Consider the following 14,042-nt stretch of genomic DNA (forward strand, 5'->3'; position numbering starts at 1 on the left):
GGAGGAGAAAGGGAGAAATTGAATGGGGCAAATTATCTCTCATAAAAGAGGCAAGCAAAAGACTCATTAGTGGAGGGATAAAGAGGGGAGGTGAGAGAAAAACATGAAGTCTACTCTCATCACATTCCACTAAAGGAAAGAATAAAATGCACACTCATTTTGGTAGGAAAACCTATCTCACAATACAGGAAAGTGGGGGATAAGGGGACAAGCAGGGTGGGGGGGGATGATAGAAGGGAGGGCATGGGGAGGAGAGTGCAATTCGAGGTCGACACTCATGGGGAGGGATAGGATCAAAAGAGAATAGAAGTAATGGGGGACAGGATAGGATGGAGGGAAATATAGTTAGTCCTATACAACACAACTATTATGGAAGTCATTTGCAAAACTACACAGATTTGGCCTATATTGAATTGCTTGCTTTCCAAAGGGAATGGGTGGAGAGGGAGGGAGGTAAAGAAGTTGGAACTCAAAGTGTTAGGATCAACTGTAATGTTCTTACCACTAGGAAATAAGAAATACAGGTAAAGGGGTATAGAAAGCTATCTGGCCCTACAGGACAAAAGAGAAGATGGAGACAAGGGCAGAGAGGGATGATAGAAGAGAGTAGATTGGTCACAGGGGCAATTAGAATGCTTGGGTTTGGGGGGGGGGTATAAAAGGGGAGAAAATGTGTAACCCAAAATTTTGTGAAAATAAATGTTAAAAGTTAAATAAAAAAAAAAAGAAAAAACTATTTCAAATATGAGATATGTGGATATGAGAGATATGAGAGATGAGGGTATGCATGTCCTATATTTTTGTTAAACATTTCTTAACAATGATAAACATACACACACACACACATACTGTTGGAGCAGATAAACCAAGAAAACCTTTAAAAAGTTGAAACTCAGAACAGGAGGGTGTATATTACATCATTATTCCAGTAAACAATTAAGTTGAAACCAAAAAAAAAAAAAAAAAAAAAGAATTTAGACTTAAGAAATATGAATAGGAAAGTTTCAACAATTGTTTTGGAAATCACTGATTTGTAATTTGGACAAGTCTGATGTAGATGAACAAATATAGACTGAAAGGCAAATTAAATTAATGTGTAAATAAAGTATTCACATTGTTTTAATTAAAATATTAAATATATTTTTTAAATACAAAGACCTTTAGGGAAGGGATTTTCTTTTTTTGTATTTGTATCCCCTAGCACAGGGTCTTAGAATTTTTACTAGATAGAATGGAAAGGAATAGAATGGGTTGCAAGAGAAAGGAGGTTTACTTAATATTTTTACTAAATACTTATATATGGATGTAAAGAAGTCAAAATCACTTCTTTCATTTGGTAAAGGACAACTTCACGGAGAAGCAAATTTAACACTGTGTTTTTATTGTTGTCACCATTTTCTTTTTTACTTCTTGTATATGAACTCTATCAAGAACTGTAATGATGATAGATCCTGAATGCAAACCAAAAGATTTAAGAAAATTAGTCTCTAACAGTGTGGTTCGGGGCTCACACACCACCTTTTGTGATACCTATTTGTGACATTTTATTCCTTGTGCCTCTTTATCTATGTACTTGACAAACATTTCTCTTTTTTACCACCTTCCCCAAAGCAGAAGTAATGCAAATACATAAAATTTGCCAGATATGTTCCACTGTTAAAAATGAATTTTATGATACATAATGCCCTGATAATGTGACCTAGCATTTTTATGCATAACCCAAATGAAAACGTATCCATGATCACAGATTGCAGGCAATAAAATGGAAACCATCTGAAGTGGAAAACAATGATGCATCCAAGCAGAGCACTTTTAGTCCGAAATCAAAAGCAAAATCTCCATTCTACTTATTTTTGATTTAAAAAAAAAATTTAGAAAATATAAAAAGTTCAATATTTTCCTTAAAAGTATCTAATTGTATTTGCATCATCATTTGTTTAAGAAATGGTAAATATAAAGGAGTACATTGTTTTTGTTTACTTCTCTTCATATTCATTCTGGTGAAAACTCAATTACTTGTTTATTAAGCATTGTTTTTGCAATATCAAAGATCACAAATGTCTTCTACTTGATAGAGATTCCTTATAGCAATATGTGGCCTGATGGTTTTTTTTTTTTAAAAAGATTCCTGTAGGCTGTTCTCTATTCCTATGTGAATCTCTTCTAAATATAGAATTGTTCTTTATAGAAGATGGTGGTGCATACTTATTATCCATTTGGGCTGAGTCTGATACATATCTTGAGCTCAGGAGTTTTGAATTACAGTGGGGCTAAAGTCCACTGGGTATCTACTTCAAATCTGGTACCATGGTGAGCCTCTGGGAATGGGGAGCCACCAGTCTGCCCAAGGAGGGGCAAACCAGCAGCCCTGGCTGAAAACAGAGAAGGTCAAAGTTTCTATGCTGATCAGCAGTGGGATTGAGCCTGTAAGTGTCCTCTGTACTTCCAACTTAGATGAGATGAGACCCAATATAAAATATTTTTGAATTGTATGCAGCTATAAGCATTTATAACACCCATGAGATTCCAGAAACTATACTAGATGTTGGAATACAAAGGGAGATATGAACACACACACACACACACACAACACACACATACCATTTCCTATGCTCAAGTAGTTTATTTTCTATGGTTCCTACAGTGCAACAGAGATTTCTTTTTTCTAATGATAAAATATTGTCTAAAGACAAATTATTTAAATGTATAAAATGTTTTCTATCTGCTTGAAGCATTATTGCTGTAAACATCTAAAACTAATTCATTGTTGTTTTTTTCACAGTTGTCCCAACACCAAGAAAGGGTGTCCGGGTGAATTGACATGGGATAGCAATAAATGTAAGTGTGTCACACAGGAAGAGAGTCTTCTCAATGGGATGGAAGGTAATGATGACATCAGTAACCGTACAAACTTCTTTCTCTTTGTTTCTTCAATTTACAGAGAGTTTAAAGGGCCCTATAAAAATGTTCTCTGATACTGGAAAGTATTCTTCCATGAAGACTATTTCAAAATCAAATACTATATAGTGTACAGTTCACTGAGACAGCTATGCCTCTCTCAAGAGCCATAAAGAGCATTCTTGGCTTCCTGGTTTCTCTCAACTCCATCATGCTAAAACTTGCCAATAAGTTGTGAAAACAAGAAACAATAGCAAATAACAGTAATTATGTAGAAAGTTAAATTAAATGTAAAACATTGGTATTGGGAATTGGGAATAACACAATGTGAGCCATCCTCATAACTCATAAACCATGATTCTAGGGTTTTTTGGCTTAAAACATTTGTCTATAAAATTCATGTCTTTCAGGTTTGGCATAGTGATCTACATACAGTTGGTACTTCATAAATATTTATTGATTAATTAATTCCATATTCATGTGTTTAGGTTTTGAATTCCCAAAGAACCTTGATGTACTATAGAAGAAAGAAAAAATGATCATACAATTTGAGCACTGTATTTTATCAATGACCTCCATAAGAAGACAAAAATTCAACTTAAAGATGTCTGCTTTGGAAACAATCAGCAAACTATCTGTCAAGTTATTTGTGCCTTGATCACAGTGATAATAAAAGTACTACTATCTGTGTGGGTCACTTGTCCCTAAAAAAGTATGAGCTCCTAAAAAATAGGGCAGGAAAGACTTTCTAATTCTTCCAAACTTGGCACTGAACTCTGTATACAGCTGGTGCTTCATAAATATTTATTGTTGAATTAATACCAAATGGATGGAACAAGTGTCCTCTGACATTCTAAATGTTTATAATACTAATATAAAAGGAAAAATGAACTGAAAAGACTTGAAATGAATCGGTGCTGTTGGAACTCTTCTCTCTCTTTTCCTTTATAGTCTGTGCCATGTCTGAATTGCACTCTTTTTACCTCTTAGAATATCAAGATTAACCTTGTATGCCGTTTCCACATAGAGCCTGCCCTAATCCCCTTGTCTGTTAGTGCTTACTACTACCCTCAAACTAGCTTGCGTGTACTTATCTATAGGGGCAGCTAGGTGGTGCTGGGCCTGGAGTCAGAAAATTCATTTCTCTGAGTTAATATCTGACCTCATATACTTAACCGTTTGACCCTGGGCAGGTTACTTAACCCTGTTTGCCTCTGTGTTTCTTCATCTGTAAAATGAGCTGGAGAAGGATAGCGCAAACTGTTCCACTGTCTTTGCCAAGAAAGCCCCAAATGGGGTCAAAAAGAGTCAGACACATCTGAAAAATGACTAAGCAACAACAAAAAACATTTATCTATAAGCAAACATTTGCATAGATTTAGCTAACATTAATATCTATCTATCTACTATAACATGCTGTAAGGTCCTTGGGGGTAACAACTGCATTTTTTTTCGTTTGTCATTGTATCCCTAGTACTTACTACAGTCCTTTGCACAAAAATAATGCTTTATAAATGCTTCTTGGATAAATCTATTCTCACCTTCATTGTTTTACATGTGATCCTAAATATGACTGAAGAATTTACTACGAAAAAAGCCAAAACCCAAACCCAAACACTATCCCATATTTTCTATACCTTCCAGTCAATTGTGTGACTATAAAGACGTGGACTTCTATAGAGTGTGCTCCACAAAAGCCTTCTAGTTCTCATCTCATGTATCCATAAAGAATGTCATTAATGTGTGTGTAAACTTCTCTTAAAATAGAGATGGGTAAGCAGGAAAATGGTTAAATAATTTTTACATTCTCTCACTTTTTTTTAAAGGTAACAATAATGTCTGAGATTTCCCCTATGCCTTTCTTCCATTCTTTCTCCTATCTGGAGAAAAGATTCCTCAATGCCCTCACAACTGAGTCACCTTTAACAGGGATCTCCTTTCTCTATAGTCAATCTAATTAACACCATGTGCCAGGTAGTATTCGAGGTGCTAGAGATACAAAATAAAAAATGAAACAGTTTCTGCTGCCTGGGGATGTGAGGGGAGGAGGCATATAGTCCAGCTGATCTTTAAATCTTTGTGGATTTCTTTTTTTCAGAGCTATTTCTCCTCCCCCAGGCCTACATGCAAAACTATGATGGTAGAGTCCAAATTTAAATGTGGTAGCTTACCTAGTCTGAAGAGGAAACTATCTTTAAGGGTCTTTTCTAATTTTTTCATCTATTTGTTGTTCATATGGCTAATAATCAAATGACAAGCATTTATTAAGTACTTATGTAACCACAACTACAAAGAAAGGTAAAAACAGTTTATCCTCGAGGAATTCACATTCTAATGAGGGAGAAAATATAAATAACTAGGTATATACAAGATATATGCAGAATAGATGGAAGATAATCTTAGAGAGACCCTAGTAACTGGAGAGATTGGAGGGAAAAGAGACTAGAAGTCTCCTGAAAAAAGTAAGCCTTAAACAGAGTCTTGAAAGAGGGAGAGCATTGAAGGAATGGGGAGACCACCACTGCAAAAGCAAAGTAGTGGGAGATGGTGTATCATGCATGCAAAGAACAGCAAATAGGCTAGTGTAGCTGGTTCACAGAGTGCTCAAAAGGGAGTAAAGAATAAGAAATTGAAAAGGTGGGAAGGGACCAGATTATGAAGAGCTTTGAATGACAAAAAGAGGAATTTTTGTGCTTATTGTGTAGCGGGATGACATGGTCAGTTCTTCGCTTTTGGAAAATCACTTTGGCAGGTAAGTGAAGGATGGATTGGAGTGGAGAGGAAGTATCAGTAAGTAATACGGACCTGTGCCAGAACTTGAATTCGAGTCTTTTGATTTCAAGACTGGATCCCTTTTCATTAGTTAATCTGTGGTGGTAGTGTTTGGTTTTTAAGAGCTCATGGGGAAAAACAAAAACTAAAACCCAAGGAACTCATAGTGCAAATACTTCTATCCCCATCTTTCTCTTCCTGTTTAGAGCACTCCCATCTTCAGGAACTGGCTATTTGTGGGCCCCATAGGAAGTTTGACGAGGACCACTGTGAATGTATCTGTAAAATGCCTTGTCCTGATGATTTCATTCAGAACCCAGAGAACTGCAGTTGCTTTGAATGCCGAGAAAGTCCAGAGAGCTGTTGTAAGAAGCAAAAAATATTTCATCCAGACACCTGCAGGTGAGTACTTTCCATGACTGCCATGCTTTTACTAAGCAGTCTTAAAAAAACACAAAACACAAAAAACAAAAACCTATTCTTTTGATTGAGTGGTACATCTTGAGTCAATTTTTTTCTCAATAACTGGGAGGAAGTCAATGCATAGTAGATAGAAGACTAGCCTTAGAACCAGGAATACACAGGTTCAAATCCTGTACACATACTGGTTTCATATTCTGACAACTCTGGGCAAATTATTTAACCTTACAGGATATTAGGCAATTCTCTAAGACTACTAGTTGCAGAGAAGGTGCATTATACAGTGTGCTATCATTAGTTTTTAAAGTAACAACTCTTTTGATTGAATCATATTGATTGAGTCACATTTTTCTCAGTTCCTGTATATGTATACATATGTATACATAGAGATTTGTATAGAGCATCATTTATTACATACAGTAAGCCCTTGACAGGAACAAATTCTCAAACCCCCCCATATTATTACACTGAATTGAGGAACCAAGAAAGCTTTACCCAGCATATTTTTAATTCTGAATCTGTAGCATAGACTAGGTTTGTATAAACAGATAATTGATGATTAAAACTTGAAAATCCATTGACTTGTTCCCAGGTATCCAAGTGCCTTGTTTCTTCCAAGAAGGAGAACCAATTGATTCATATTATGAAGCAACAAATGATAAAAATGAGTAGACCAGATTGTTAGTTAGGTTGTATTGCTTCTGAAATATATAGGTATGACTATTCAGGGTTTAGATATTAATATTTTAGACAAGTACTTGGCAAGTACATAATGAAAACTGGAAGTTAGAAAAAGCCAGTTGAAGATTTTTTAAAATTATGCAGCAAAACGCTTCAACTAGTTGGGATTTGATTCCTTTGAATGTAGACTTTGATCCTGAGTTATCATGGCTCTCATTTTCTTTTTCATTAACAGCTGTGAGGACAGATGCCCTTTTCACACCAGGACATGTATAAATGGAAAATGTTCAAGGCACTGCCGCTTTCTGAAGGACAAAAAAGGCTCCCATGGGCTCCATGGCAGAGAAAATCCTTGATATAATTTTTAATCCCTCTCCCAACCCCTACCTTTTTGGATTTTTGTAAATAGTGTGCTGCTTTGCCAAGTTGCTGTCACTTTCCAAGTGTTATAAAAATGAGTTAACATCTACTTCACTTAGGAAGAGTGCAACTAGCCTACATTTATGTATTCCATTAAACAAACTGCCAGGAACGGATTCACTGGGACACTAGTAATTATCCACTGCCAGAAGATGTTTATGGGGGTGAAGGACTGCAGAAGGTGCCTACTTGGAGAGCTTTGTTTTTGTTTTTTACAAGGAACAAATTGGAACATTTGCAATGGAGTGACAGCTTCTGTCCCACTGTTAAGGAAAATGGACTAAACCTTTGCTAACTGCAACTCTTGTGAAATACTCTGATTCTCTCTTGTACAGAATTTGATTTGTAATATGTTTAGCACTGACTTTCTGATCTACTGTCCAGCTTTTGATTATTGAGTTTGTTGAACCACTGCCTGATGTATCATATTTAAATATATTTAAGCAATGAAAAGCTACATATTCTCATATATTATAGCAGTTTTTCCAGTTCTAAAATAAGGCAACTGAACTAGATTTGATGTTCTTTATCTTTTCCATGTCATGGACTCCATTGGCAATCTGGTGAAGCCTACAGATCCCTTCTCATAAAACAAAATACATAGAATTAAAAAGGAAACCAGTTATACTGAAATACAGTTGTTGTTGTTTTTTTAAGTTCACAGATACCAGGTTAAGAACCCCTGGATTAGATCATCTCTAAGGGCTATGATTCTATGATGTAATACCATTCTCCTTCTCCTCCAGATATCACAAGGCTAAGCATGTGCTCAGTGCTAAGCATTTTTTGTACTGGTACTTGATTTTTTTCTGGGCCTGTCAACCTATTTTTTTGTTCCCTTACTTCTTCCCTGAGTTGCGTCAAGCACTTAAAGTTTGCCTATACCAACTGTGATGTAAAGGAAGAAACAGATGAAATAATGAACTCGTTGAATCAGAGATAAAAGAGGTGAAATCCTAGAAGAAGCTATGCATGGGAGGATTTGTGAAATTTTTCTATTCTAAGTCCTAGAGGGTATTGACCTAATAAGAAAATCCCTAGAACCTAAATTATAGACTGGTTCTTTTCCTAGCTAGATTTATTCTAGGACAAACTGGTCAACAAGTACGAAAAGGTAGTGGTACGGCTTCTTCTATCAGATAAATGGGGTTATATGAGGATTTATCATAATTCTGAGATAGTTGTCCTTGAGGGACAAGATTGTGGGGTTTTGGGCCATTGAGCTCAAGATCTGAGAACAACTCCTTTACCTAGTGATACTGAGGGGTTTAATTTTTCTGGAATGTGACTTAAAATTAAGGAATGAGACCCACAACCCATAGAATGGCTACAGGGAAGTAACTCACGGTGAATTCCGCACCCAGAGGCCACGGAACATTGGAGCGAGGGAGATTTCTGTTCCAGAGAGACCTGCAAACCTCTCGCGGGGGGGTCCTTCGCGCTGCGGACTGGGCGCCGGGACTGGGAGCAGAGGGCAGCCCTGCCGCAGCACCGAGAGGAAAAGATCCGAGCAGGCTTCACAGACAGGATCTCCAGCGGCCACGCGGGTCCCTCCACCCACAGAGGGATCTGCAAACCTCTCGCAAAAGGTCCGTCGCGCTGCAGACACAAAGCCCAGCCCAGACCTGCTGCGGCCACGGCCGCGGCACCAAGAGGAACAGATCCGAGCGGCCGCACAAGTCCCTCCACCCACAGGTGACAGGGGTGGGTGAGAGAGTCTCTTTGGTGGGTCGAGAGGGGAGTGGGGTGCCCCCATAATTCAGGCCCCCCCTGGGAGGTAGAAGCTGAGAGGTGGCTGCAGACAGGGGCTCCCCAAGCGGGCGGGAGCCTGAATCCATTGCGGAAGGTCTGTGCATAAACCCCCTGAGGGAACTGAGCCTGAGAGGTGGCCCTGCCCCGACCTCAGCACCAGAACATAATCTCATACTGAATAGCAGCCCTGCCCCCGCCAAAAGCCTTGAGGCTGGAAGCAGCATTTGAATCTCAGACCACAAACACGGGCTGGGAGGATCAGGAGGTGAGGTGGGTGTGAGGAAAATATTCAGAGGTCAAGTCACTGGCTGGGAAAATGCCCAGAAAAGGGAAAAGAAATAAGACTATAGAAGGTTACTTTCTTGGCGAACAGGCATTTCCTCCCTTCCTTTCTGATGAGGAAGAACAATGCTTACCATCAGGCAAAGACACAGAAATCAAGGCTTCTGTGTCCCAGCCCACCCAATGGGCTCAGGCCATGGAAGAGCTCAAAAAGAATTTTGAAAATCAAGTTAGAGAGGTGGAGGAAAAGCTGGGAAGAGAAATGAGAGACATGAAGTCAAAGCATGAACAGCAGATCAGCTCCCTGCTAAGGGAGACCCAAAAAAATGTTGAAGAAATTAACACCTTGAAAACTAGCCTAACTCAATTGGCAAAAGAGGTTCAAAAAGCCAATGAGGAGAAGAATGCTTTCAAAAGCAGAATTAGCCAAATGGAAAAGGAGATTCAAAAACTCACTGAAGAAAATAGTTCTTTCAAAATTAGAATGGCACAGATGGAGGCTAATGACTTTATGCAAAACCAAGAAATCACAGAACAAAGAGAGAAGAATGGAAAAATGGAAGATAATGTGAAATATCTCATTGGAAAAACAACAGACCTGGAAAATAGATCCAGGAGAGACAATTTAAAAATTATGGGACTACCTGAAAGCCATGATCAAAAGAAGAGCCTAGACATCATCTTTCATGAAATTATCAAGGAAAACTGCCCTGAGATTCTAGAACCAGAAGGCAAAATAAATATTCAAGGAATCCACAGAACACCGCCTGAAAGAGATCCAAAAAGAGAAACTCCTAGGAACATTGTGGCCAAATTCCAGAGTTCCCAGGTCAAGGAGAAAATACTGCATGCAGCTAGAAAGAAGCAATTCAAGTATTGTGGAAATACAATCAGAATAACACAAGATCTAGCACCCTCTACATTAAGGGATCGAAGGGCATGGAACAGTATATTCCAGAAGTCAAAGGAACTAGGACTAAAACCAAGAATCACCTACCCAGCAAAACTGAGTATAATACTTCAGGGGAAAAAATGGTCTTTCAATGAAATAGAGGATTTTCAAGTATTCTTGATGAAAAGACTAGAGCTGAAAAGAAAATTTGACTTTCAAACACAAGAATGAAGAGAACCATGAAAAGGTGAACAGCAAAGTGAAGTCATAAGGGACTTACTAAAGCTGAACTGTTTACATTCCTACATGGAAAGACAATATTTGTAACTCTTGAAACATTTCAGTATCTGGGTACTGGGTGGGATTACACCTGCACACACGCTCACATACATAGAGACAGAGTGCACAGAGTGAATTGAATAGGATGGGATCATATCTTAAAAAAAAATGAAATCAAGCAGTGAGAGAGAAATATATTGGGAAGAGAAAGGGAGAAACTGAATGGGGCAAATTATCTCTCATAAAAGAGGCAATCAAAAGACTCATTAGTGGAGGGATAAAGAGGGGAGGTGAGAGAAAAACATGAAGTCTACTCTCATCACATTCCACTAAAGAAAAGAATAAAGTGCACACTCATTTTGGTAGGAAAACCTATCTCACAATACAGGAAAGTGGGGGATAAGGGGACAAGCAGGGTGGGGGGGATGATAGAAGGGAGGGCATGAGGAGGAGAATGCAATTCGAGGTCGACACTCATGGGGAGGGATAGGATCAAAAGAGAATAGAAGTAATGGGGGACAGGATAGGATGGAGGGAAATATAGTTAGTCCTATACAACACAACTATTATGGAAGTCATTTGCAAAACTACACAGATATGGCCTATATTGAATTGCTTGCCTTCCAAAGGGAAGGGGTGGGGAGGGAGGGAGGAAGAGAAGTTGGAACTCAAAGTGTTAGGATCCACTGTCGAGTAATGTTCTTGCCACTAGGAAATAAGAAAAACAGGTAAAGGGGTATAGAAAGCTATCTGCCCCTACAGGACAAAAGAGAAGATGGAGACAAGGGCAGAGAGGGATGATAGAAGAGAGAGCAGATTGGTCATAGGGGCAATTAGAATGCTTGGTGTTTGGGGGGGGAGGGGATAAAAGGGGAGAAAATTTGTAACCCAAAATTTTGTGAAAATGAATGTTAAAAGTTAAATAAATAAATTTAAAAAAAAAAAAAAAAGATTGTGGGGTTTTTCCCACTTCTTTTTAACTCTCTATACTGCTCCTTTCCATAACTCAATAAATGTTGATGTAGGCAGTTTATCCCATTAAATATGACACAGAAAGATTTATAAAGGGTGTGATTTGGTCATAAAGGTTAATGTTTGACTTTCTCAAAATCATATCAGCTGGCAGGACATGGTGGTGCACATCTGTAATCCTGACTGCCGGGGGAGGTTGAAGGTGGTAGATCATTTGAATTTGGGAGTTCTGTGCTGGAGTGAGGCTAAAGTCGATTAGTAATTGCATTAAGTCTGGTGCCAAAATTGTTAGCCCCTGGGAGTGAAAGGAGTGTAGGCTGCCTAAGCATAAAGCTGCAAACCAGCACAGAGAGAGTGAGAAAAAAAGAGCAGGTTAAAGCTTGTAAGCCAAATAGTACTGGGATCAGGTCCATGAATGGTCACTGAACTTTCACCCTAGGCAAGATGGGGAAATCCAGTCTCAAAAAATTAAACAGAACTCTGTTTTTCTCTCTTCTTTCTATATATGTTTAATTTATATATGTAGATATGTAGATATCTATCTCAAAAATTAAACAAAAACAAATATATATGTATCTATCTCTCTATTCAGCTTTACTAATTCCTGATAGTTTTCCCTATCTTTCTTATAGAATCACAGATCAATGATCTATTCTGTCTTTCATTTTTAATTACATGAAACAGTATTAAAGTAACAAGTCAAAATGGATAGTCATATGAAATATTTTCTATCTTTTTGTAGAGTATAATCCTGAAGGACTTCACTGTAAAATGTAGTCTGGAAGTTCCCAAACTTCTTAGTTCATGTTACCTTTGATGTCTCAGTAATTTTTTTCACAGTACCCATAGACCAAAGTTCTAAGTAGTTAGGTCTAAACAACTTAGTAAGGATGCATGTGGTAACATCTTAGTACATTTTAAAAAAACACCCATAAATTAAAAGACAATTTTTCTTTCATTTTTGATAATTACAATTACTTACTGATGGGATGTGTGTGTTTATTGGGCACTGCACAACTTCTTGGCATCAGACTGGACATCACCACACACATTTCCTGTTTACTTTTTTTTTTTTCCAATCAAAGCAACTGCCAAAAACCCAGCTTCAAAAGAGAAAATTCAAAAAGTTACTGGCATATTTGAGAGTACAAATAAACAAAAACCTATCTCAAACACTTGAGAATGTTATCAAAAGGAAGGTAACATGATTTAATGTTTAAACTGTGAACTACCTCAAGATAGTAGAGCATTATTTGATATGTTCAAATATCACTGTGTCTCCCTTAAAAGTGTAAAGTATCCCGTGATACCCCTGAGACTTCACTATGGTGCTCTGGAATGCAGTGCAGCACAGTTTGGGATCTATGGGGACTTCAAAGAGAGAAAATAATAATTTTTAATAATAATAATAGTAATTTTTAAAAATTTCTTAACTCCCAAATATACAAACTTTCTTTGATTTTTTTCGTCTTTCCTTAGCCAGCGTATAAAAATATGACTGTAGCAATGAAGAGAATTGGGAAAGAGAAGAAAACTGTAAAGGCTCAAGCATAAACTAGGAAATAATAATAAAATATGCTTGAGAATAAACTTATGTACTGGTTATGGAAGGCTCCATCCAACACCGCTAGGACAAAAAGAGAAATAATACTAGGAAAGCAATATTCATGTTTGGTCCTGATTGACAAGCAAAAACTCAATTAAAGGTTGGGCAACCTTAGAAAGGCAAGTCTTTAATAACATAGGTACATTATGGGGCAGTATGGAGATTGTCTGTGACATAAGGGCAACTAGGTGGCACAGTGGATAGAGTGCTGGACCTGGAGTCAGGAAGACTCATCCTTCTGAGCTCAAATGCGACCTCAAACACTTCTAGCTGTGTGACTCTGGGCAAGTCATTTAATCCTCAGGTTCTTCATCTGTAAAATGAGTTGGAGAAGGAAATGGCTAACCACTCCAGTATCTTTGCCAAGCAAACCCCAAATGGTGTCACAAAACCCCCAGATGGGATCACAAATAATCAGAAAGGACTGAAAAAAACTGAACAAATGTGACATAAAGCCAAAAGCTCCATCCTTTTCAGTAGCTGTGAGTTCATATCAAACCTCTGGTCCTATTGTACAATAGATTTGAACTTAGTTTGGCTCATAACTAACATGAGTTACTGAGGTCATTCACATGGGAAATAATGTAACTCTGCCCCAGGGGGAGGCCAGGATTATGTGTTGGTCAGTGTGAACCAAAGATAATTCACACTAGCATATCCAGATCTGAATCTTAATACTGGAAGCCAACTGGGATAAATATGGATAAGCCTTCAGAGGCAAAAGTTAAGAAAACTAGATATGTTCTCTTTGTTGACATTCTCCAGAGGAAAAATATACCAAAAAACAATGCCCAGAAAAGTATGTTGAAAATACCCAATGGAAGTCTGAGATGTTCTAGGAACTCCTAAAGCCAGCAATCTCTACCTGGAGAGAGGAAGATTGGAAGGTTTGGATGAGGAAGCTATAGGGAGGTCAGAAACCTTGGATCATGAATGTGGGTCAGAAGCCGACAGGACTCAGACTTGGATGGCAGTACTCAGACAGGACATTCCATAGGTTTTTGGAGTCCACAGCACTCTGACCTAAGACACACCAAAAGTTCCTGAAGATTTAGAACTCTGAACCAC

General features: G+C 38.0%; 1 protein-coding gene across 4 annotated transcripts in view; it reads left to right on the plus strand.

The window, feature by feature from the left end:
- The window catches only part of VEGFD (vascular endothelial growth factor D), an 81,971-nt gene extending 74,147 nt beyond the window's left edge, over window positions 1-7,824 (plus strand). For all 4 annotated transcript variants that reach the window (XM_072614310.1, XM_072614312.1, XM_072614313.1 and 1 more), the window contains 3 exons: window positions 2,783-2,883; window positions 5,877-6,072; window positions 7,007-7,824. In XM_072614310.1, the coding sequence (XP_072470411.1) occupies window positions 2,783-2,883; window positions 5,877-6,072; window positions 7,007-7,127 (418 nt within the window). In that variant the 3' untranslated portion in view covers window positions 7,128-7,824. The remainder of the gene's footprint in view (window positions 1-2,782; window positions 2,884-5,876; window positions 6,073-7,006) is intronic.
- Window positions 7,825-14,042: the final 6,218 nt, after the last annotated feature.

Source organism: Notamacropus eugenii, chromosome 5 (genome assembly GCF_028372415.1).
Source record: "Notamacropus eugenii isolate mMacEug1 chromosome 5, mMacEug1.pri_v2, whole genome shotgun sequence".
Taxonomy (NCBI): Eukaryota; Metazoa; Chordata; class Mammalia; order Diprotodontia; family Macropodidae; genus Notamacropus; species Notamacropus eugenii.